Source organism: Podarcis filfolensis, assembly GCF_964270895.1.
Source record: "Podarcis filfolensis genome assembly, chromosome: 6".
Taxonomy (NCBI): Eukaryota; Metazoa; Chordata; class Lepidosauria; order Squamata; family Lacertidae; genus Podarcis; species Podarcis filfolensis.
Genome location: NC_139609.1, coordinates 48,033,352 through 48,060,634, shown reverse-complemented (window position 1 = coordinate 48,060,634; position 27,283 = coordinate 48,033,352). Strand labels below are relative to the sequence as shown.

Genomic DNA, 27,283 nt, shown 5'->3' with positions numbered 1-27,283 from the left:
ATTCTCATGATGCCAAAGTCCACTACAGATTGAAAATTATTTGATGCAGCATAAAGCTGTTCATTCTGCGCTCTCTTTGTATAGCCTAGCAGAAAATGTAAACAAAGTTCCAAGATAATGAAAACATGTTGCTTGTATTTACACTAGCTACAAACACCTAGACAAATTTATCAGCAGGTACTACCTACAATTTGTGCAGGACAATAGAGAGGGCAAAGTCAAAATTATTTACCGCAATGTCAGTGTATAGTCTCCTTGTTTCTTTGTTGATGCATCCCGCACCAGGAATGTTCCATCCGGCATGTCTCGTAATTTGTCATTTACCTCTTCCCTGGAATAACAAAATGTAGATCAAAGTATTACTCATTCATAACAGCACCACTCATTGTTACAAGTGTGTGTGTGGGGGGGGTTCCTTTACTTTGGTTCTGAAATTATTTTTCTTTAAAACTGTCTCATTCCAGTTTTATATTGACCAATACATAGTATCTGTAATCTGTTTTAAGAACTTTCAAAGGTAAATTTGAACTTTTAGATTCTGGAAGCAGCTGCACCTGAAGCCTCATTCCTAAATGGAGGCCAATAGTTGAGCACCAACACTTAACTGTATCTGATTAAACAAACAAAGGGCTGTTTCATACTGCCCTAATGTCCTATAGAGAAGTTGTATTTCATTTATTTTATAACAAGATAGTAATTGTTTATTATAAACAATTAAAATTTATTGGTTTACAAGTAAATAGAAACTTTATACTGCCTAGGATGATATTCAAAATAAGACTAGAGGTTTATTATCTATCTAGAGACAGGAGAGCAACTGTGAAATTAAGGATTTCTGTTTGGCTCTCTGTACATATCCAAAGGCACCATGAAAGATCACTTATTCAAAGACTGATAACTTTCTAAAAGCAATGCTTGGCAGTTACTGGGCAGAAGAATTTCTTTCATGAGATAAAAAGAAGTTGCTGCTTGGCTAGCAGAGTCAAAATATTTGTAATTTGCACAATACATGCCCTGAGTATCATATTTATAATGTTTGTTCTCAAAAGTGCCATTTTTATCCCTGGTTTCTCCTTTTACATAGAAAAGAGGTTGTTAAACTGAAATGTGTTAGACAGATGGTCATGGATTCAATATGAAAAGATAATTTCATGGATTCAATATGAAAAGATAATTAAACTCAGGTTTCCTTTTATTTGTGACACTTAATATAAATGGTTTTATTTTAAAATTGCCAAATTGTTCAGGGTGGTTAAAACAAAAAGGGACAGTGAAGAGCTCCAAAAGGATCTCTCTGCAGTGAGTAAACAGGCAGTGAAATAGCAAATGCAGTTCATTATGAGCAATTTTAAAATGGTACACATTGGGACCATATTTTACATATATGCCAATGGGATATGAGCTACCAGTGACTGACGAGGAATGAGACCTTGGCATCATAGTGGACAATACTGACCCCAGTGTGAGGCAGCCGTGCTAGGGATCATTAGGAAAAGTATTGAAAATAAAATTGCCAATATTGTAATGCCATTATACAAATCTTTGGTGTGATCACAGTTGGAATGATGTGTACCAGTTCTGGTCACCTCATCTCAAAAAGGCTGTAGTAGAGCTGGAAAAGTTTGTGAAAAGGCTACCAAATTGATGAAGCAGATGGAGCAGCTCTAGTATGAGGAAAGGTTACAACACTTGGGGCTTTTGGTTCAGATAAAAGACAAGTATGAGCAGACATGATAGAGGAGTGAAGAAAGTAGACGGGGGGGATTTCTCTCTCTCATAACACTAGAACTTGGGCACATCCAACAATTCTTAATGTTGGAAGATTCAGGACAGACAACAAAGTACATAGAAAAAATCATATAGAAATCATTCTCATAAGTGGTGGTCAATTTAGATGGCTTTAGAGGATGATTAGACAAATTCATGGAATATAACTCTATCAATGGCTACTAGTTATGATGGTTAGGGTCTGCCTCTACTGTTGTAGGCAGTATGCCTCTGAATAGCAGCTGGTGGTTGTCAGAGGTGAGCAGAGTGCTATTGTGCTCACATTCTGCTTGCAGGCTCCTCATGAGCATCTGGTTGGCCACCATGAGAACTGGATGTTGGCTATTATTTTGTCTGATCCAGCAGGCTCTTCCTATGTTCTTAACCCCGGCCCCATAGTGAAAATTATTACAGATTTCTTAACTGTAATAAGATTTAAATGTTTTAAAATGGTGACAACACAGTCTAGAAAATGATATATGTGCACTAAATTTAAGATTAATCTGTTCACAATGTTACCCAAATAATAATAACACATTTTAATACATACATACAAAGCAGGGGTATAGAAACATTGGCCCAGATGTGACTCCTAGGGCCTCTGGATCCTGCCTGCATTGCCCCCACCTCACTCTGTCCCTTTCCCACTGCAATTATGTGTAAAATGGCTTTATTCAGGGACTTTTCCCTCCATGTGTGATGCAGCCCTCCACACATCACAATCAAGCTTCAAAAATGCCTTCTATTGGAGCAATTAAAAGTCTATTTTTGTTGAAAAGTGGTATGTAGAGGGTGTATGTGGGACATTCTTCCCAGAGAGTGCAGCTGAAGAAGAACCTTCCCTCTCTCTCCAATACCCCCCGCAAAAAAAAGGCTTCAATAAAGTTAAAATGATGCACATATAAGATTGTGGGTATGGTATGTGGGGTATGCATGTGATTTGCATGTGGGGAAGGCATGCAGCCTCCAGAAGACTGGCCAAGAGGATACACAGCCCTTGGGCTGAGAAATGTACCCAACCTATGATATAAAGGAAAGCTGCAAATAAGCCACATTCTCCTCCAGGAAAAAAAAAAATCTTACCTTGAAATGTCTCCCCAGTACCATTCGGCATCCTGCAGTGATGAACTGCAATTCTCTTTTATCCCACTTGTATTTACTGGAGTTATTGGTTTGGAGGGCTTTGGAGGAAGAGCTGGAAGAGAGATTTCGTTGGTTTACTTTTTTGGCTTTATAACGATATCTCAAAATATTAAATAAGGGATTCAATCAGGAAATAATACATTTTAGGTAAAGCATTGTATGGTACTAAAGACCTGTGAGAACTGAAGAGAAAGAAAAGGAAAGTGACAGAAATCCCTTTTCATCTGAGATTGTGGTACTAAATCAGAAATGTCTGGTTTTAATGATGTCTGGTTTAAATGAAAGATGATTTGGCAAGGAATAATCAATTACTCAAAATATTTTTCTATTTACTTCTACAATGCCTACCACACTAAAGTAGTTAAGATGATTCACTGACTTCTGTTTCAAAGGCTACTTTTAAGTGCCCTAAGTACAGTAGTTCACTGTTCTTGCACATGCTGAATCAAGACAATTTAAATTATACTGAACTTTAACCTAGTCATTCAAACTCTGAGTTGCTGATCAAGCATCAGATTCAGTTGACAGCATACAAAACAGCCAGATTCCAGGATAGAGGTTTGGTTTTTTACTATATCCTCCTCAAATTGCGCACGTTCACATTTCTCACATCGATAGCCCACCTTTCTTCCATCATGGAACCACAAGGAGCCACTGCCCAATGCCAGACCAATTATAGAGTTTTGGGTTTTGTTTGCTTATGTGGGTTGGACGCCATAAAATTTAAACCACACCTAAAATTTAAACAGATTTTGGAACTTTTTTTTTTTTAAAGCGTGAAAAAAGTTATGGATTGGGCCATCTATTGGACACCTGTAGGACACTGGTCTTGCAGAAGGCACTGTAAGTTTGGGCACCAGTCACAGTTCTGCCTTCAGTGACAATACAATACTTGAGCCCAGCACCATGAGAGAGTGGGGCTGATGAAAAGTAACACATTTTGTTGCCTGGCAACAATTCTGAAGTTGACTGTGAAGTGCTTAGGGGACACATCCTACTTTTTTCAAACTACAGCAACATACTTCCATGTTCTGCATCCAGAGAAGACTGGCCCTCCAAATATATAAGGAGAATAGTACATAATCCAAATTCCAGCCCTTGACCCTAGGACTGGCCATCCTCTAATCTATTTTACTGAAAATTAGCCTAAGGCTATGCTTGCAAAGACCAGGGCATTTTTGGATTGGCTTTATATGTCTGTGTAGCCACCCTGGCAATTTATGTTGCACTGCAGTTTCATGCCATAAAAGCCACTGGACTACTGACAAAGTGTCAGGACTTCAATTTGTGTCAAAGTACTATGATGCTAAATAACCAAATATTGTTTCTTCATTTGTAAAAAAGTATCAATCCACATTTTTTGTAACATACTGTTCAGTTTTCTAAAGGTCTATTCTTTCTCAACACTGTGGAAAAAAGTGTGCAGGAAGAATATTTTAATGAATTATCTACTGGACTTAGCAACATCCTCAAATTAAAACATTGCCTGTTAGTACACTACAGACTTGAGTGTGCAAGTGAAAAAAGTATCAAGATTAAGAATTATTCTTCAAGTTTACTTGAGATTTTTTAAGAACTTCAGAGATATCAGATTGCATCAACAAAAGGATAACAGGCTGCTTCACACATATAAAGAACATATACCACATGCATATAATTATGAATGAAGGTGCTATATATGCACGTCTTGCTTGAAGAAGTTACACTCCTGAGAGGCTAGAGCAAATCTACAAATCGCTGTGTCTGAAACTGCTGCTATTACCCTGGTGGAGAACCTATGCTGGGAGCTACATGTAGAGACTAAAACCTTTTAATTCTCTTGGACCTATATAGCGTTTTTGATAATCAAGAAAGATGGTATGGATGATATCGTCTACCAAGGATGCATGATAGGAGTATTGCATCTTGGTTCCACTCTTGGTTGGGTAGACCTCAGAAGGTAGTGCTTGGGTCAGGACCCCTGCCCTTTAGTTGCGCTAGGCCAGGGCTAGCCAATATGGTGTCCTCCAGATGCAGTTGCACAGCAGGTTGCATCATCCCTGATCCCTGAACCTGTTGGCTGGGGCTGATTGTGGAGGTAGTCTAATAACATCTAGAGGACACCACATTGGCTAGACCTATGCTAGGGAGTGCTATATGGTTTAGCCTTGTTCCCTTTAAATATATATTCAGAGCTACTGGAGATTTTATCAAAGGATTTGGAGTTGAGTTTATCAGTATGCCAATGTCACTCAGCTCTATTCCTCATTTTCCAGAAAAACAAGGTGAGGTGGTTGAGTGGATTCCTGGCATCTGTAATGGACTGAATAATGATTAATAAACTGAAGCCAAATCTAGACAAGACAGATGTTGAGAATGGGAGGTATGACTGATCTAGAAGCTGGTGACTTTCCTGTGCTGGACAGTGGTCCTATGTGGGTGGGTGTGTCTCCCCAGTCACCAGTCAGGGCTTAGAAGGCACCCTAAGCCAGCACAAGCTTGTTAAACACCAGGGGCCAAAGCTTACTCTCTCAGTGCTACCCTTTGGGCAAAACCCTGCAGATAGTAAGGAAGCCACCTTAACAAGAGTTCTAGCAAAAGCCAGAACATTCAACATATAGCAATCAACCAACCAGTACACAAAGAAAGAAAACTACATAGGGGAAGGCAGAGGAAAGGAGGGGAGAGAAAAAAGATCATGAGAGAAGGTAAATCTCAGGCAGCCTACTCTGCCTCTCACCTGGGGTACTATAACCCCAATACTACCTCTCATTTAGGGGTGATGACACCCACTAGATTGACTTATTCTGACAATACATGGGGGGGGGGAACCATTCATATAGTGAGCGGGGGGGGGGGAGACAGAGAGAGTCATCCAACAGTCAGCACCAAATACAATCAACACCCTAACAGAGCACCCCTGAATCATGCAGTTCCACCCTGAGAGTCTTACACCCATTTTATCATCTGAAGGGCCAGTTCAGTTTTAGAGTAGTTAAATTTGTCAGTGAGATTTAGTCTTTGTTACATATAGGTCAGCTTGCAAATATTTATTTATTCACTATTAAAATAATTTATATATTGCTTTTCAGACTGTCTCGCCAGAGTGGTGCATGCTTTGGTTATCTCCCGCTTGGACTATTGCAATGTGCTCTATGTGGGGCTACCTTTGAAGGTGACCCGGAAACTACAACTAATCCAGAATGCAGCAGCTAGACAGGTGACTGGGGGCGGCCGCCAAGACCACATTAACACCTGTCTTGAAAGACCTACATTGGCTCCCAGTACGTTTCCAAGCACAATTCGAAGTGTTGGTGTTGACCTTTAAAGCCCTAAATGGCCTGGGCACAGTATACGTGAAGGAGCGTCTCCACCCCCATCGTTCTGCCTGGAGGCTGAGGTCCAGCGCCAAGGGCCTTCTGGCAGTTCCCTCACTGCGAGAAGCAAAGCTACAGGGAACCAGGCAGAGGGCCTTCTCGGTAGTGGTGCCCGCCCTGTGGAACGCCCTCCCATCAGATGTCAAAGAGATAAACAACTACCTGACATTTAGAAGACATCTGAAGGCAGCCCTGTTCAGGGAAGTTTTTAATGTGTGACATTTTAATGTATTTTTAATCTTTGTTGGAAGCCGCCCAGAGTGGCTGGCGAGGCCCAGCCAGATGGGCGGGGTACAAATAAATTATTTATTTATTATTATTATTATTATTATTATTATTATTATTATTATTATTCATTTCAAGAATAACAAAAGTGGACCCTCCATTGCACCTCAGGACAGAATGCCAGCATAGGAGCTGGAGGGCAGGCTGTGTGGCACCCAGCTCTGTCTTCCAGCTCTTTGCTGCCATTTCCTGCCCCTGCCCCTGGGAGTAAGTATTTCATTCTCCCTGAGGATGAGACTGGCTGTGTATGGCCCATCCCCTTCACATGTTTGAGAGTCCTTCCCGAGTTCTCGGCAGTTTATGAATAACTCAGGAATGGACCTGTGTGCAGCTCGGCATTTTCAGAAGGCCAAGTACACCTGCCAAACAGTTAATCTGTGGGTGCCTGAACACACACATATGGAGAGGAGAGTGCTAGACCTTTTGGAGGATCAATCCATGTTGCTCTTGCAATGCTGCATTTCCGTTAGATGCACAAGCTAAACAGAAGGCAACCTAAGGCTTTCTGCTCCACTTCACAGAGCACCTAGCAACTCAGGCTTATTTGTGCAGTTTATGCACACCCAGAAACTCGAATAAGATATTTGTGTACAAGCCTGATGTGCTAAGTACTCTATGTGGAAGAATGGAAAGATGGCCTAAATGACAAGGAGCACACAAATAAGGGTGTTAGTTCAGTCAATCTCCCTTACTCCACACTGTCTGACTTGGACATTACAGATATCTGGACTTTGACGCAAGTTATTTCTTAATTTAAAATATTTATATCTTACCTTTCTACAATTGCTTAAGGCCACTGACAACTTCAATTTAAAACCATTTCATTCAAAGTAAACATCAAAACCAAATCAAATTCCTCACCCCATCTAATATTCCCAAACAAATGGGACTTTCATCTAAAGGCAAGCAAGGAAGAAAAATGATATGTGGTGGTGGTGGTGGTGTGTTCATTCATTCCACAAAGCTGGTGCAGCCCAAATAACACTCTGCTTACCATTAACAAATAACCTCCCTGGTAGGAGAGCAACAGGGAAGTTCTCAATGAAGATCTTAAAAAGTTAGTGGGCTCTAACGGGGAGTGGTCTTTTTCAAGTCCAATTGCTGGAGGGTGAGCTTGAGGAGTTTGCAACTGGGGAAGACAGAGTTAATCCTTCCCTTTCCAGGTGCACCTTTTAGGAAAATCACCCATGCAACAATTAGGCAGTTAACCCTTCTATCTCCAGCTGCAACCAATAATGACAAATACATTTATAAATACATAAATTCAAAAATCAGCATATGAAATTGGGCCAAGAACTTCAACAGCAGCAGTGCAACTAGCAAAGTACAGTCAATTATGTTTCCATCTGCCATCCCCCACAAACAGGCAGGCATATGACATTCCGCACTAACTGCAGTACAGTATTTGAATAGTCTTCAGCAACCCCACTTACGGCACACAGCAGTAGTGAATCCTGGAAATTATAAAAGTATAGATAACTTGGTGCAAGTTCTCTACCTCTACTAAAAAAGGATAACAACAGCATATCAGATGCAACTGGGGGTGGTTGGAAAGGACACTGCTTTTCCATGGGAAGAAATAGATTCAAGATGCATACTTGCTCCGATAAAGCAACAAATATACTACTGATAATAGGTACACTTCACACTCTCAGAGCCTCAAGCCTCCCAGTCAACATAATCTCCACCTTGTCTTGATTCAACTTCTGCTTGTTAATTGTCATCTACCTTAAGAGAGCTTCCACCAACCAATTCAGAGAAGTTGCTTAAAGAAAAATAAAGCTTGATGTAGTGACAGCAGTATATTGATTATACCTAACCACAAAGCTCTGCATTATCTCTCCTGGTGGCTTTATAGATATATTAAGTAATATAGGTGATAAAACTGATGCCAATGGAACCCACTATTACATCTCCCAGAGGATGGGCTGGCTTCTATACTAACCACTATCTGGGATTGTTCTAACAAAATGACACAGAGTGAAATCAGTGAGATGCCAACATCTACTAGATGTTCCAGATGATGCAGTAAGATACTATGGTCCACAATAACAAATGCTGCTGACAATCAGAAGGGAAGCATTCCCTATATCTCCAAATTAAAATGTTCCACCAGGGCACCTAAAAGTACATCCCTATTTTGTTGAACAGAATACAAGCATATTGAACCAAAGTGTAAACTACACATCATGGGACTCTGAAATATTTCCCTATACTTTAAAAAAAATAAAAATCCCAAACAGACTGGGTAGTCTACATGGACAGTTGGTCACAAGGTCACTGCTTCACCCTCCTGCCCAAGACCTTTTCTAGCTCAGAATTACTTCCCCAAATTGCCATTTTACTGGAAGTAGGAAATACAAGGACCACACATTTTTGCTTTGTCGTATTCCTATTTTTCTCTAAGCTCTACAGGATATTCTAGGATTATTTTAATTTAATGGTTTTAAATCCCCTCCCCACTGGCCATTGTTGCCATGCAGCAGTAGCACATTTCCCCAAGAAGCAAATTGAGATGAAGCTTCCTACCCAAACATTCTTCTATATTGCCAGACTGGTGCCTGTGGTTCCTGCCTTTGGATGCGGTGGAGGCTGAGGAATCCAGCTAGTCTCTATGGCACAAAAAGAGTGCCGGAGAGCAGCTTCCTGCAGTCCTCCTTGGTTTTTCTTACTGAACTGGCACAGAGGGAGTAAACCGCAGGGAGTGATAAAAGGCTCCAACAGTTCTGAGGCTAGAAAGCCCTCTTTGCTCTTGCCTCTCTCTCTTTTCAGGACTCCATAAAAGCCTGTCCACTGTCCCAGGCTGGAAACAGCGGGGACTGGCAGGAAGTTTCTGCCTCTCAGAAAAAGCCTTTTACCCCTGGTGGTGGACCCAAACCAGTGCTGAATGCCTTCCTACCTACAAGGGCAGAAAGAAGACCAATCCTAAATATCAAGAACTTAAAGAGACATTAGACAAAATAAGGCAAAGTAAGACTTATTTTGTATATTGGGGGTGGGAGGAACCTCAAAACCTCCTCCTTGCGCACCACAAAGCAAGGAGGTGGGGAATACCACAGGGAAAGAATGAAAAATGATTCTGCACTTGAAAAATATTTGTTTATAAAGGAATGTATCTTGTTGAAAATGAGTGGGGAAACTGCTCTAGGAAATGGTTGCAAAAGGCTTATATTTTCTTAACATTAAAATATCTTAATTTATTTGCTACATTGAAAGCTCTCTTAAAATCACTGGTACTATTCATGGAAAGATGGAACAGTCCCATGAAGGTACCTCAAGACTGGCACTAGGTCCTCACATTTATAAGGCATTTGTACCTTTTGATATTATTTGTACAGCGAATATAACACAATAGCTTCTATGGTCAATCAGCATCTGCTTGGTAAATTAGTATCCATTTGGAACGAAGCTGCAATATAAAAATACAAATCCTTCATCCTATAAAGCACAATTGGTGAAGTATTTAATTTTCTGATTTAACAAGTCACTTTGGTCACTTGCAGGAACTATCCACACCTGTTCCAACAGTACTAGCATAATAGTAAATTACAGAATTAAGTGACAGTATTAAAACAGTGCTAGAGATGCAGGAGCATAACGGTTGATTTTTTATTTAGTATTGGTTTTATAGGCTGCCTTTTGGGATATAATGCACACAAGGTGGTTTATAGTATAAATAAAATACAAAAAGGAAATTCAAACAATTCCAAAATAACATTATGTAAGGATGTACATAGGCACATGGACTTTAGAATAAGCTCCCAAATTTAATTTTACAGCCACCAAGCATAACATAATTTAATGTGTTACTGTGGAGAGGGGAATAAAATGATAAAGACTTAAAACAGTCCACTATGAAAATGAGGATTTTCCCATGTTTCACTGAAGCAATACAACAGCTACCAAATCACCTAGAAAACTTAGTGTTGAATTGCACTAACAAATTAAAGGGCACCTTTTACTCCTCTAAGTTATTTTCTGCCTCTTGTGTGCTCTTGATAGAATCCTAGAAAACCCAGCTTTCATTTTTCAAAATATTGCTTTTAGCCTTTTCCTCCATAAAATTATGTTTGATATTCAATATTTCATTGTCAAGCAAGTTGCACTTTCCCTGAATTACCCCAAACCATATTTATGCAAAAAGAAAAGAAAATCCTGATTTCGCAGAAGGCTCAGATTTTATTTGTTCACTGAAGCAGAAACAGCTACTAATGGCAGTTCAAAAAACTATGTTTAGCCATTTCCTCAAGATTAAAAAGTGAGTGAATCAACAAAACCTTTCTTCTGTATTTGTACATAAGCATGATCAGATCTAGACTTCAATAGCTAGCTGGTATGCACTGCTAAGTTACACAATTTCTCACAAAGGCAAAGATAAACACCATTTCTCACAGTGGAATGGTTTCTCGAAAGCCTGCTTATTAGTAACCCTACTCCCACTCTAAGCCAGCACCACCGACCAACCTGCATTCAGAATTCAGCTAACTCTGATTGGGATTTGAGAAACTGGACTCTGAAAGGAAATAGCACTTCAGCCAATGAAAGCACAGTACTGAGATCATACGTTGGTGACGTCAGTACATAGACTGTATCTGTGGAGTTTCTAGCAGGTACTTTCAGTATAGCTGCTCAGCTTTTGCAAATGATTTTCCTTTTCTGCTTTACAAAATTCCAAACCTCTCTGTGTGAAGACATTTTATGTCTCAAAATACACTACAAATTGAAGCTTCAGAGTCATGTGTAAGGCAATGAAAAGAAAAAGACACGACTCATCCATAACAAGACAGTGGAAGCAATTCAGTTACATTCTTTCTAATGCAATTTACATTATTTTCAACAGTTAAGACTCCAAAATCCACTGTTGGGCAATACTTTTTATTAGGACCAACAAAAATCTCACAGAATAATTTTCTAGAAGTTCTCTTATCTGTCAGGTTAGCTATTACATAAGGCAGGGGATGAGAAAGACCGGGGCAGGGGAATTTAAAAATAAATGTGAAACTTAAGGTGGATATTTTAGCTCCAATATAACTCTAAAATTCTATGATCCTATGATTTCGTAAAATGGCGATTACTTGCAGCTAGGTACCGCAGGTATCAGGTTGCACCTAGAATCCCGAGATACACAGGCAATGGCTGATCCCCATTTCTGGAAACATAAAGCCTGGCTGTTATTCAGATCTTTTTCATAGCATAAGCAAAACACACGGGAACTGAAAGCATTTGTGCAGTATTACATCAAATGACTATTTCTTGTTTAGCCAGCATGTCTGATTGTAGTATTTGATTACAATATAAAAAAAGGGTCCAGTTAATTTAACTTAATATATGCATTTTTATTGGAGCAGATTCTTAAAGCACTGGCACAGCAAGCCTCCTTAACTCAATAAATATCTATTTGGGCTTCTAACTGTACCAGGCATGGCTATGCTACATCTAAGAGCTTATCTCACTTAATGTGGTGTTATTGGTTGTGGATCTCTGGAAAACATTGTGCAACAATTCACAGTGGTGTTTTGTTATGTCCATTTCTGCCTCCTCCCACTTGTTCCCAAACTAACAGTATTAGTTTCAGATTTGAATTCATGCCCTGAGACCTTCGGGTATAGGGCGGTATAGAAATTAAATAAATAAATAAAAATTTTGAGAACTGCCCTAATACATTAGAATGGTACAAGAAGGCTCCCAAGGTGGTGAAAACTTTACTATCTCCCATATTACTTGTCAGTTTTGTGCCTAGATGGTTCTTTAAATGCAACGACAAGAGGTTCTGTAGTATCTGAAGTAGTAATTTATTACAGTACATTTCATAAGCTAGGGTCTATATCACTAAATGCAATTATCTGCAGAAAAGAAATATGCTTGCAGCCTTGCTTTAGAACATCTGCAAGATGAAAAAACATTAGACCGTTTATTATGAAAACTATCAGCTTGGTTTCTCTTCTGATCATATCTGAGTACGGTAAGTACACAGGATTCAGTAGTACTAAAGCACTGACCAGCAACTGTTCACATGCCTTCTCAACCTTTATCAAGCAGCATAGCCTAAAAGCACCGTGACATCATGAAGCAGTCGTCGCAGCAAGACCCAAGGATGATTTCCTGGGGTGCTGAATAGCTGAGGCTCCTTTAGAAGAAGATTTTGCATAATATAAAGGTTAGATGGACTGAGCAGATCAGATCAAATTTTTTTTTGAAGCAGGATGTAGCTTTAAGATGAATATGTGTGAACAGAAATATAATTTACCCCTTGGAACAAGCACATTCAAATCCCAGTTTAATTTTGTACATGCATCCAAACATGGCAACTTCAATGGTTTTATGTACAATGGTACCTCCAGTTGCGGACGGGATTAATTCTGGAGGTTCGGTCGGATCCTGAGGTTTCTGCAACCTGAGGACCGCTTCTGTGCATGCGTGTGGGGCGAAACCCGGTCAAATACTTCCGGGTTTGCCGTTTTCGCATCCTGAAGAACCCAACCAGAGGGTTACATAACAGGAGGTACTACTGTAATTCCTTTTCTTGCACCCTAAATCCTGCACTCCAAAACCAAGACTCGTGCCAGGTAGTAATGCTAAGTTGACGAAGACATCTCACCCTAAATGTCTACAGCTGTTTCAATAGGAAGTATTATCTAATAATAATTCTGTGTTAAAGATCCAAAAAAAGGGGACTCAGGCCACCAGCCACATGTTCTTCCCATTCTAAGAGGGAGCAGTTCTTCTCTAGAAGAATCTAAAATGTAATGTTTAATTTGGGCTAACAATATGTGCTGTAGCTTTGTTAATCTCTAGTAATAAAACTCAACAAAACTGAATTGAAGGAATTATAGCTTTTTTAAAAAGGTGACAGGTCTTCTGTACTTCATCCCAGTAATTTAGCATTGGCTGTACCGGAAAAGCAATTCAAATCCTAAAGCTGATCAACAAGTGGCAGGCATTCTTTTACTAGTTCAAACACCAAGGCACAAAACTTGACAGATATCACCAACCACACAAAAGATGCCACTTTCATGGAAATTCCAGTTTGATGAGCCAAATAAGCATTAGGCAGAGTAAAAGCAGCACTAAGCTGTATCAGTGCTTTCACAAAGGAAATTTAAATATGGCTGTTTTTTAATTTCTCCATCTTTGTGTGAAGATATCAACTCATTAGTACCATACATGCTCAAGTGTTAATATTGTTACAGGCCACCCCAATCCCTGCAAGCCATGCACAGGATTCTAGGGGTCTTGGCCCTCAACCAGAGTCTTGTGTTCCTTTGGAGAACTGAAGATGTGGCAGAGGCTGTCATAGCTTTAATAAATATGATTTATTTACATATTTACACCTGAATTTAGATGGGGGGAATCCAGATCTATCTTACCACATGGTCATCTTAAGAGGGGCTTGCTCCCCACAGCAGTGCAGCCCTACAGTCCAAGGAATCACTCCTTACCTGCCTTCAGCCAGCCAACCAAGATTGTTCTGTGCTTTTTTCAGCTATTCCAAAGCTTCATGCCAAAGACCCCACTCTTCCTATGACATCACGCCCACTTACCCTGGCAACTTTCCAAATCCCCTATGTCTGTTCACACCTCAGGGCAGGAGGGAAGGACAGTTCTCTTGCATTGGCAATGGCCTTAGCTTGGCCACATCATTTTGCACAGGCTTGCCGAGGAATTCCTATGCAGCTTGCATTTCCCCATCATATCCCAAATAGTCAAAATCTTACCATTTATTATTTTCTAGGGTTTAGGGGGGCTCCCCCCAACCTACAACAATATCTACAACATAAGTAACCATGTTTCCAAGAGGGCCAAAGTGCTGTGTGCTTTATATGCTTTTAAAATGGGGGGGTATTGGGTTGTTGTTTTTATTCTGATTTTGTGATTTTATATTTTGATTTTATTCTGTGAACTGACCTGAGACCTCTGGGTCTAGGGTGGTATATAAATTCTAATAATAATAATAAAATCAGCAGCAGCAGCAGCCCAAACCACTCAGGAAGTAAGACTCACAGGTACATTCTAGCTGTAATCATGTGCAACTAGCTTTGGTGTATCTCCCATCAAAAGACACAACCAACCAGTTCAATAAGAACAACACAAATCAGGCAAATCCCCTTGCTAGATCTGTGTGAATGCATTAGGGGATGGGAACATTCTTACAGAGCAATTCTATACATGTCCGTCCCCCCACCCCAGCAAGAAGTTACAGTATGTTCACTTGAGCTTATTCCCAGCTCAATCCTATAAATATATAGGATTGCAGCAAAGGTCTGTCAGTTGTTTTCAATTTGTAGAATGCCATACAGTCTCATAAGTTTTTCTCCCCTAAAGAAAAAATGTTAGAACACCAAGACCTGGCTCTCTTGATGCTCTTTGCATAATTTTGAAAGTCTTTGATGCTTTCTGGACTTTTGAGAATCAGAATGTGTCTGAGGAGAAAAGTTAAAGCCCAGGATACAAGAAATTTAATAATAATAATAATAATAATAATAATAATAATAATAATAATGAACAATTTTATTATTTATACCCCACCTATCTGACTGGGTTTCCCCGGCTACTCTGGGCGGCTACCAACAGAACACTAAAAACAGAATAAAACTTAAAACATTAAAAACTTCCCTAAACAGGGCTGCCTTCAGAACAACATGAAGCCGGAGACAAAGTCCTCATATTAGTATTAAGCTGAAATAAAGAGATCAGATGGTTACAGGCAGACTAACTGGATGGAATCCAGTTATCAGGTTGAACACTCATCTTAAAGTTAATTTTCCAGCAGGGAAGCACATTTTCTCCATTACATAAACAAAACCATTCCCTTTTATTTCTGTGTCCTTCTAAGATAGATCAAGCTGGGTTCTTTCCATTGCTTTGATTTTTTTATATTTTTTGCAACTGAAAGGAGCATTTGGTGGGGATGATTCAGTTCTGTTCTTACTGGTAGACTGTTACGCCATTCTTCTACAAGTGTCTGACCAGAACGGCAGCAAAGGTGATGAAGAATTTGATAATACTACATGTAGACTATGAACCCAAGACCTATAAAACTAACCAATTTTTACAGCAGCCATAAGAAATAGCATCTTCTTTACATGTCAGTTAGAATCTACACTCTCTATCTCTATTGAACGATGCTGTAATTTGTTTTCATGTAAAGCGGAAAGTCCTTGGAGAATGAGGAAGAGGAGATACCGGAGTATCTAGAATAATACTAATTAGTCTCTACTGCCTTTTTTTCCCCTGAGGAAAGAAATAATCTGGATGCTAGATAGATGCCTGTATCTTTAGAATACCTATAAGGGCAAAACTGCATGTTACTTCATTTTCCTCTCTACCTCAGCAGGGGTGCTTGGGGAGGAGCAACCTAAATTGGGACATTCATTTTGGAAGGCTTAGTGGCATGCAGAATTGTTAAATGCACACACTACTATAATCAAATGGACAACCCATTATGGCATTTCATTTGTAAAGAAAACATTGGGAGAGCCAATAGTAGACCTCCTGAGTAATTTATAATTTGGCGCTTAGCTTGAATGGCAAGACTGCTGTAGATTCCACTCAGCCTCTTCCTCCAGATCTGCACCCTTATATGCATCCCATAGGCACCCTTAGTTTCCCAAAGATAAAGTATGGTAGCTATTTGAAGAGCTATGCAGAAGACGTGTTTATTTAAAAATACAGTAATGCACCTTATGTCAAGGAGATTCACCACCAACCATCATATACACAATCAATAATCCCATCAGATAAGTGTGCATGGAAATGAAGCCTACAGCATTTAGTCACATGCATATAAATGAAAGTCTGCTATTTGCTGCACTGCTACACTTTTTAAAAAAGCAATTATTACAAGTTACAAAATAATATGTCATACGTACAAGCCATATTCCAGTTCTCTTAAGTGATAGCTCTATAAACATTTTCAGAATAAGAAGCAAAATGTTGCTACAGAAAGGCATAATAATGAGGCCAAAGAACTACAGTTGTTGTACCTCAAGAGAACAGTTTCAATGGTCTCATTAATTTGCAGTTACCCAGAATCCTTCTTTATTTCAGTTGACTCTGAAAATCTTTAATAAAACCACAATTTCTTCCTTTCTATATTGTGCATTTTATTTTGTTTTTCACATTATTCTATAATAACCTTACAAATAGTTTAGGAAAAATACACTTTCCTCCCATCTCCACAACACTTTTTGCAGCGATGGAATACTGGGGCATCAGTGCTGCAGTTTCATCTCTCAATCTTTTGCCGCCAACATATGCTCCAATAGTACTTCATCACTCCTTCCAGCCAGGTCTCCTTTCCTTCTGCAGTACCTGGCCATCAGGAGTCAAGTTAGTATCATAGCAGAGTGCTGCGATATTAACTGCTACTGTACATACTGGCTCTTCCCTCTGCTCTGCTACCCACCTCCCAAGTGACATAGGCAAAAATAACAGCACTGCAGCATTATTTTTCCCAGTGTGCAGGAAGAATGCTGCAGCACTATTGTAGCTACCTCTCCCTGCTTTACAGGGTTAAGGGGTGCAGGGAAGCTGACACTCACTAATCTACTTGCACCAACCAAGTAGGTGGCTGGCTAACCACACAGCTACCGTCTCCTCTGTTGTACCAAACATTTCAATAAGTAGCGTACTTTTCTATTGCACTCATGCACCAAAACTAACTTCCTTAACGTAAGACTGCTACAGAAATCACAACCAGAATACACCTTATAGCAGGAAGTTCCCTGATATTTCTCAATCAGAAGGGCTTGCTATTATCAGAGAGGGTTGAAGGAGCTCTATGATGTCCATGTCACACTTGAGTAAGAATTTGTGCTCTCTGCCTGAGAAGCTGAAGCTTCAGGCCCAGCACTAGCAGCTGCCCAAACTCAGCTTAAGGAGTTCTAAACAGGATTTACATTCTTTTTAGCCAGAGAGAAAAACTCTCAATAACTTGATTTTTATTTAAGTTGTTTATATCCTGCTTTTCAAACTAGTTTGCCAACAATTTATGTCATTTAGACGTGTAGATAAGGGGTTGCATGTATTCAACAGCATTGCTCAACTGACAATAAAGCTTCCGTTGTAAGGAAAGGGATAGAAGCAATTTTTCACTATTTGTCCACCGCCCGCCCCCCCAATCGGTGCAACACACACAGATACAACCCATGATTTCCAGAATGTAATTATTTATTCTACATTTACAGCCCTTGTTAGTTTCTCTTATTTTCCCTCTAACAAAATGTAACTCTTCCTCCTGTAAGTTTGCATATACCAGGCAAGCTGTGCTACCACCCAAAAATGAAACCTCAAAGTAATGGTTTGGCCAACATCAGTTATAAAATATGTATACAAACATCACAGTAATGCATAATAGCTAGGAAATCTTTATGATAGAATGGGCCAAGGACATGGGAAACCATATTGTTCTCAAAACTTGTCACTTTTCTGAAAAAAATGTAAGCCTATTTAAACAAGTTTAACTTTCTGAAGTCTTCACATATGAATGGGACCTGCTATACACTGTCACTTCTGGTTTGAGGTGCGTATGTAAAGGTATGGGGGCACGTATTTAGCAAATACTTGGAAAGGTACCTCCACATTTTGCTTCATAGCTTTCTTTCTAGAGGGCTAGAGACTTACGGTACTTTTTTTATGAAAGCTCAAAGTCTGGGGCCCTGCCCATGGGTGCCAATGGAGGCCTTAGTGGTGGGCACTACATTGGCAACCCCTTACCTCATATATGTCCCCAAATAAAACTCCACAACTACTGTAGGTAGCTCAGTTTAACTTTTTATGCAGATGAGGTCAGAAATCTGTTTCCAACATAAGACCAACATAAGACTTAACTCACCACAGACCTTTGCTATAACCTGCTACTTCTCATTTTATTTTAAAGCTTTACCACATGTAAAGTACCAAAGATGACTAGCTGCCTTAATGCGGGTATACCTGTTAGTGGTTTTGAATGTGTCACAAATGGTTAATTTCACTCAGTTAAGAAACTTATATTAAAGATTAGGAGTGCCACTAAAATAGCTAAACATACGGTACCTATCTCACCACACACACACACAATTCTCTGCTACATGCAGATGACTGAAGAGATACTACAAACATAAGTGTACATATATTCATTTTGTGTCCCTAGTTGTAACCTAAATCTGTAACCACTGGCTATGGAATGCACTCTCTATCAATATGTATAGTCACTTCTTTATTAGTCTTCAGAAAAGGGATTTTCAGCGACTTAGCAATGCAAGGTATTTTTGTAGATATTTTCTACTCATTTTCATGTTCTGTTTACATTGTTTCGCTACTTCTAGAAAATATATTTTTAATCTTAATCTGGCCAACCAGGCCTGTCTGAGAAAGCCCCACCCACCTGCCAATCATCCCATGTGATTAGTCACCTTACCATGACTAATGGCTCAAATGGCACATCTATTATATCATGGGTCACCAATATGGATGCTCATAGATACACAAGTGCCCATGGAGGCTTTCTTTGATGCTCACAGGGCCCCATCCCCCAACTGAAATTAGGCTTCAAATAAAACAATGGAATGCTTTACTCCCAGGCTTAACTGTGGTACAGGACAAATTTTAGGGTTGCTACACCAGGGGAGGGGAGAGTTGTGACACATAATAATAATAATAATAATAATAATAATAATAATAATAATAATAATTTTTTATTTATACGCCACCCTCCCTGGCCAAGACCGGGCTCAGGGCAGCTAACACCAAATATAAAATACAATAAAAACATTAAAACAAACAAACAAAGTAGATTAAAATACAGTTTAAAATATAGCTTTAAATGCAGCCTCGTTTTAGCGGTAGCCCATAAATCAAGATTGTAAGGGGAGAAAACATCAAATATTCACCAGGGCCAAACTATCCATGCTGGTCCTATATGGGCCAGCAAAAAGAGTCGAGGGAAAATTTATATACAAAATCCCACATAAGGGATTCCATAAAAAAGGGGAAAAGGGTGGAGAAAGGGGGGTCAGACTGAGTCCAGCCCAAAGGCCAGGCGCAACAGCTCCGTCTTGCAGGCCCTGCGGAAAGATGTCAAATCCCACATAGCCCTTATTTCCTACAGCAGGGCATTCCACCAGGCCGGGGCCAGAGCTGAAAAGGCCCTGGCCCTGGTTGAGGCCAATCTAACCTCCTTGGGGCTTGGGACTTCCAAAGTGTTGTTATTTATGGACCTTAAGGTCCTCCACGGGGCATACCAGGAGAGGTGGTCCCATAGGTACTAGAGTCCTAGGCCGCATAGGGCTTTAAAGGTCAAAACCAGCACATTGAACCTGACCCTGTACTCCACCAGGAGCCAGTGCAGCTGGTAAAGCACTGGATGAATGTGATCCTGTGACGAGGACCCCATAAGGAGTCTCGCTGTGGCATTCTGCACCCACTGGAGTTTCTGAGTCAACTTCAAGGGCAGCCCCGCATAGAGCGAATTATAGTAATCAAGCCTGGAGGTGACCATCGCATGGATCACTGTGGCCAGATCAGGGTGAGAAAGGTAAGGGACCAACTGCTTAATACGGCAGAGATGGGAAAATGCCGCCTTTGCTGTAGCTGCAACCTGCGCCTCCATAGAGAGGGAGGCATTGAAGGTTACACCCAAACTCTTGACAGAAGGCACTGGCACTAATTGAGCCCCCGCAAGAGATGGGAGTTGGCCCCCCAACCCCATGTCGTCCCGACCTAGCCAGAGGACATCTGTTGTCGAAGGATTTAACTTCAACCAGCTCCCATGCAGCCATCCAGCCACAGCTTCCAAGCATCTAGTCAGTGTGTCCGGGGCTGAGTTAGGACGGCCATCCATAAACAGATAACGCTGGGTGTCATCAGCATATTGATGACAACCCAGCCCAAAGTTCTGGACAATCTGGGCAAGGGGGTGCATAAAGATATTAAAAAACATTGGGGAAAGGATTGCGCCCTGAGGCACTCCACACACCAACGAATGCCGCAATGACAACTCCTTCCCTAGCGCCACCCTCTGTCCCTGACCTGAGATAAAGGAGCGCAGTCATTGTCTGACTGTGCCCTGAATGCCCATGTCGGCAAGGGGGTGGTCCAAAAGTTCATGATTGACCACGCCAAAGGCTGCTGACAAATCTAGAAGAATCAGCAGTCCCAACCTGCCTTGATCCAGCTGTCTACGGAGATCGTCTGTTAGGGCGACCAGAGCCATCTCGGTCCCATAACCAGGGCGAAAGCCAGACTGAAATGGATCCAAAGCCGATGTTTCCGCCAGAAACCTACCAAGCTGTTCAGCAACCGCTCTCTCAGTTACCTTACCCAGGTACGAAAGATTCGAAACCGGACGGTAACTGGATAGATCTAAAGGATCTAATGATGTTTTCTTTAACAGCGGACGCACCACTTCAACTTCCTTCACATGTGGTGCCAACAACAATTTATCTGATTTACAAATCTGCTCATGGGCCCAAAAACGTTGGCGACCCCTGTACTATATTCTGATTATTAGAATCTATTAATTAGATCAGATACTGTAGAGCTTAACCTTAAAAACCCTTAACCCTTAAAAAGGAGTTATAGGGATGATGTTGGCATTAAACACAATAGCACTAAGATCAGAAATAAGCTTTCTGTCTCCTCCTTATAAATAAAAGGCAGTATTTCCCATTGCCCAACCCATCTTAGCACTGTGCTATTTAATGCTATAATTGGGAGATAAGATGCCTGTGCTTTAAAGATCCTCTTTAAAGGAAAGAAAGAGGGAGAGCTTTCCAGTCACCTTCACCCTAGCAATGGAGAGTAAGGGTTGGAAATGCTGAGTATGTGTGTGCACACACCCTGCCTGTGTGTCTATATGTCCAGTCTGCAAGACTAAGTGACTCTCTCTGTGTGTGGCTGAGGGTTTGTTTGGTACGTACGGAATACTGTGTGTTGCATGCCTTGCGCAGTGTGTTTGGCAATGGAGGGAGGGAAAAGAGGTAGATACTTTTCTTTTCTTTCTTTTCTTTCAGAGGTTGGAATGCAGACCCATGAAAGTTGGGCAGGGTCAAATCTGGCCCTCAGGCTGAAACAAGTTCTCCATCCCCGCTGTAAGCTTTGTAAGCTTAATTGATAGCAAGGTACAGTGAGGCAACACAAAACATTTTAAGTCAGACTCCACTAACCAGGTGCTCTCCGGATGTTTTGGACTATAAGTCCCATTAGCTCCAGTCAGCACTGCCATGGAGGGCACCAGGCTTGAGAAGACTGTTTTAAGTAAACATGTGAAGAGGTTCTTACTGCAACATTATTTTTTTCCAGAAACACATGCACTTATGAGTGTTCTATTTAACAAACAGAATACACATAGCTATTACATTCCTATGAGCTTAAGCCTGAAAAGTACAATGTACCAGCTTGGATTCTGCCATGTGAAACCTCAAAGATAAGGAAGTGGAACTATCAAACACATTAGTTTATCACATATCAAATGGAATATACCATTGCTAACATTTAAAGAACAAGCAGTTGAGAACTTAGTAAAAAAGTAAATATTCACTTAGGCCAAGTTATACAAGTGCAGAAATACATATCCATTTTAAGAGCAACGGCACATTGATGTGCAACTGATCCATATGATCTTTTTTGCTGATGTGCAACTGAGCCAGGAGGCCCGCAATGCAGCACAGAGATGTTACTGCAATTTCTACCCCAGCATGTGCATAATTTCAAAGCAGCATCAGAGATAGGGTGTCCCATCCTATAGCATCCCTGATTTGAGAGGTACAAAGTACTTAGTGACCCTTCCATTCATTTCTGCCGTATCAGAGGGGTTCTGGTGAAATGTGCAGACACTCCCCACTATACCCTCTTAAACCCCAACAGAAAGGAAAGATGAAGTACCAGAACTGATAGGCCTTCATGACCCGAATTAAGTTTCGTTAAGGAGCCCATGGCATTTTAAGTTCTGAAGTCTGTTGTTTTCTTCAGCATTCGATAGTTCCTTCCACAATATAAATATACTCTAGCACTCTTATTTTAAGTATTAAAGAGATAAAACAGCTAAGACTCAACTATTCCTCCTACAACTCATAGCATCAAGTACAAACAGAATATGAAAGTTGTCGCGTCTAACCCAAGGGGTTCCAGAGCAGAACCCTCTAAGTACTAATCAACACATCACATATTTCCTCTGCTTCCAGCTTTAATCAGATGGCTTCTAGATGATCAATTAGTAGTCCATGCACCAGATGTGGCACACAGAACTGTTTCTATGGCATTTGAGAATACTGAAAGGCAACCCCCCCCCCACAACATTTGCACTCCCCGGTCACTAGGATGCTCAATGGAAAAGCCCTACATTCAGACTTTTCACTTACATATGGGCAATGGCTCCAGGAGGGACTAGAGATGTGCTTGCAAGTCTCAACAGTAGCTAAGTCATAGCTGCTTCATCTAAGGAAATCTTCTTATACTACGGCCTGAAAGTAGCAAATAAAAAAAAACCTAACAAAATGACCCATGTGAGAAGCACTTGTTGACAAGAGAAAAATAATGAGCAAAATAATTCAGACACCTTATGCTAGACGTGGGGGAGACGGGTGCAACAAGAAGGCAACAAGCCTTACAGGATCACAGCCGGTCTGAGAAAATAGTTCCTTTTTCCTTACCAATATGATATGACTCATAAGAATGAAGAAAATCCTACCTATGGCACCTCTAAGATTTTTCTTTTGACCTTGTACTACAAGTTGCCCATTCCTGCACTCTTGTGTCACTTCCTAAGTCTCCGATGCACCAGAGTAGATGCCCCTCTGTTGCAAGCATCTTAAGAAAAGGGGGGGGGGCTTTTTATGTTATGCCTTCAGGGACACGAGATAATCTAAATTCGTGCACGAAAGCTGCATATGTGCCTGCACTTTGTTTTGCTTCTTTTTCTCCTTGTGGTAATTTTTGTGTCACTTGCTTACTTACAAATCCATGTAAACTGCTCCACATTTAGTCCTTGGATAAACACTTTGCTATTAAGAGGGAAAATGACCCATGGAAGGGGAAAAGGAGAGGTCCTCGGCAGTAGAGATGCCTGGATTGCTCTGTAATAACATTGGTGCACATGCACATGCATAAGCACACATATATACAAATGGTTATGAAAAAATTCAACATGTATCTTTTATACTGAGTGCATACACTCAGAAGCTGTGACCAAATGTGGTTTAGTGTGTGACCATTTAATCTTTATACATTAGAACACAGGTAGCTGAGTTACGACGAGTGAGACCAATGGTCTATCAAGCTCAGTACTGTATTCTCTACACTGACTAGCAGTGGCTCTTCAGGGTTTCACATAGCGGTATCTTCCAGCCCTGCGCAGAGATACTAGAGATTAAACCTGGAACCTTTTGCATGCAAAGCAGATGCTCTACCACTGAGCTACAGCCCTTCCTCTTTGCGTAAGATTTCCAACAACAAACATTATCATTTGCATGTTGGAAATACTTTAAGCAGGCAACACCCTACAGAAATGAAGACAAGGAAAGCACATATTCTTTCAAATCCTTGCTAGTCAAGAAAAAGTGCAAGTTGTATAATTCAATGGACAGTCAGAAAGGAACTGATGTTAATGTACTTTAGAAGGACCCATTCCAAAATCAGATTCAACATAATATAATCCATTAATGCATAGTTTGTTACTGCAGCACTTCATGTTAAAAGCAATAGCTCACTGGGAATGTTTACAAAGTCTCAGATGTTGCAGGATCATATTTTAAAAAGCTAAACATTAACAATATTTTCAAGAATTTATAAACCTGCTCCTCTCCACTTTGGAATAACACTGTCAAGTGAGCTTACTTGACAACTAACTGCAAAGTAAGGGGGGGGCGTGTTTGAGAATACAGACTATTGCTTCACAGCTTATACCTTTGAAGCACAGTAAATTCAAAGGAGAAAAAAACCAACTTCAACAATGTCGATCTAATTGACTAACATCCAATTAATAAGTATTCAATAATTATGATGGATTTCATGACAATCCAACCTACATGACTATTTTTTTTCACCCTGGGAAGATACACTTTTGCATTCCTTCAATAATTGATTGAAGAGGTAATATAAAGTTTCATATTCATAAAGTTCTGTCACTAATGTATTTCTGAATTTATGTAGTCTATTTCTACTGCATCTTTAAAGAACTTACTTCAACAACTTGATATGAGCACAAGACACACGTATGAAATCTTACACTTTGGCTAGAAGTTAATTTTCTGCTAAGGCTGAACAGCTGGGGCAATGTAATCCATAAAATAATGTTCTAGCACTCCTAAGCAACACAAAAGTGCTGAAAATTGTTGCCATTAACAATTGAAAATGGTTTTTAAATTGTTATTAATGTGTTCTTGGCAAGTGTTTTAAACTTAGTTAAGAAAAAACATGATCTAAAAATTTGCAGGCCAACTTGCCTATTTATACATTCTCACCTATAATAGGTAATAGGTTTCTAAGCTATTGAACATTCCACAACTGTGCTTCACTGCCCCTGGAGATGATGTAATCTACTCACTCAACTAATGTGCACTGCCACAGACCACATTAACAATGCTGATACATTATGCCAGTGATCTCTTATTAAATGCTAGCAGAGCAAGAGGAGATATTCTTGACAATTTAGATAGCTTCCCTTTATCATACATGAAGACTGTACCTCAAAACACACACTTTGCATTCAAAAGGTCCTGGGTTTAAACCTGGCATCTCCAGACAAAGCTAGGAAAGCCTCCGGACTGAAACCCTGGAGAGCTGTTGCTAGTCACTGGTAGATAATTCTGAGCAAGACTGACCAGTGGCCTTACTTGATATAAAGCAGCTTCCTATGCTCCAACAAATATATACATACAGAGAGAGAGAAAGAAAGGGCCCTCAGTATGTACATGAGCTTTCCAGAGAAACCATGGTATGTACCTCTATTTAAATATACTCTGATAAGTGTAAGAGCTCATTGGTAAAGTACCCATATACAATTTTCAATTATGTCTAAATGAGTCATAATGGGGTAAAAATTATCTTCCCATTCTATTTTTTTATTTTCATTGTAAGATTTAGCTATATATATTTAATAATTTAAAAAGCATATTGTAGAAGTCTGGCTTTTGACCATCATAAGAAAAACAAACCTATTCCACTAAATATCCAACGCTTGCCCGTTGCTTAATATCGTTACTTCCAGATCCAAGTTCCTCATGAGGAAGACATGCAGATTTCACCCACCTGCCAAGCCAACTATGCCTTTAATCTATCAATATGAAATATTTAGACAACTGAAGACTAAGACTGACACCCATAAATTGCACTACAAAACTATGATTTAGTAAACTAGCAGCAATCTAGACTATTATTCTTAAATCATTTATGCTAGTAGCGGGCTACTGAAGTGAATGGAGATACTTGATCAACACTAGATGTAGTAGGTTACTCATACACCCCAAAAGTTATTCAAACAAAATCCTGGAAACAGCTATTAGGAGGCCTGCATCAATTCAGTGCTATACTGCATTAACATGGTTGTTCTGTAAAGGAACTCAATAATGACAATTATTATAATAAACATTTTGGTGAACAATGATCATCTAGTTTAGATATTAAAATTACAAGATTTATTGCATTGGCATTCTTTACATATGAAAATTCAATTTTTAGCAATAGCCAGACTTATCACTTCTGAACCGTTTTTCTTTCCTTACATTTGCTTCTGATATCTCTCTCACATCTAAGCACTCTGAAAGTTTGTGGTGAGGTAAGAGTCATGAAGGTCTTCCTTCCATATTCGTGAATTTGCCTGCACTATACTACCTAGGAAAGTCTCTTTAAAAATTGAGCGAACTCCAATGGTTTTCAAATACAGAGTGTAGAGTTCCTGGTTGGGTCAAGAGACATACTTGAAGTCTTGGAGAAAGCATTCCAACATAACCTATAAGCACTTTTCCTGGAAATACTGTGGAACATAATGAACAAGAATGGAAAATTATGGGGTCCCACATCCCACAAATGTTCTTTGATAAATGTATCTAATGTAATTCAATCTATTGGAGTAGGATGGCCAGGATCTACTGTAGCATTCTCCTGAATACAATCCAAAAACAACTCAAAATTTAAAAGGCTACATGGAACAGATATACCTAAACAGATACTGAAAACAGAAATGTGTAAGAAAAATAGAATTTAAAATATATTCTACAAGTTAAAAAGCTTAAAATGAGATAGATATGCACACGTGATCATATACATTTATTTATTTATTTATTTATTTATTTATTATTTCAGCTAGCTAACCAAATAATAAAAGTACAAATAACTATGTATTAAGGACTGCATGCTATTTTATGCATACATCAGATCCGCAGAGAAGGTCAGTTTTAATTTTTTTTTACACCGGATCAAGTTCCCAGCTTTCATGGTGGTTGATAAAAAGTTTAACTGTCTGATGAAGCATCAGAAATCTGAATGGATATGAGGAGAGGTCTAACGCTTTGCATATGCTCCCCCCCCCTTATAACTACTGTATAACTACTGTATTATTAACCTTATCATGTTCCTACTATTGTCTTATTACTAATTTTAATGTCACCCTCCACCTCCAGCTTCTATGTTCTCTCTCTTTAGCAAACATTATAAATCCTTGAAAGCCTTAGTGTTGGGTTCACAACTATGCAAAGTAGACCTATACCAGTTTGCTTCATTTGCATAGTTTATTCAAAGTACAGAATTTTCTTTTTTCT

General features: G+C 39.8%; 1 protein-coding gene across 4 annotated transcripts in view; it reads right to left on the bottom strand.

The window, feature by feature from the left end:
* The window catches only part of LOC310765352 (phosphatidylinositol 3-kinase regulatory subunit gamma), a 243,912-nt gene that overhangs the window by 20,560 nt on the left and 196,069 nt on the right, over window positions 1-27,283 (bottom strand). For all 4 annotated transcript variants that reach the window (XM_083620188.1, XM_083620187.1, XM_083620186.1 and 1 more), the window contains 2 exons: window positions 2,851-2,962; window positions 233-331 (listed from right to left, as the gene is read on the bottom strand). In XM_083620188.1, coding sequence (XP_083476314.1) covers window positions 233-331; window positions 2,851-2,962 — 211 coding nt within the window. The remainder of the gene's footprint in view (window positions 1-232; window positions 332-2,850; window positions 2,963-27,283) is intronic.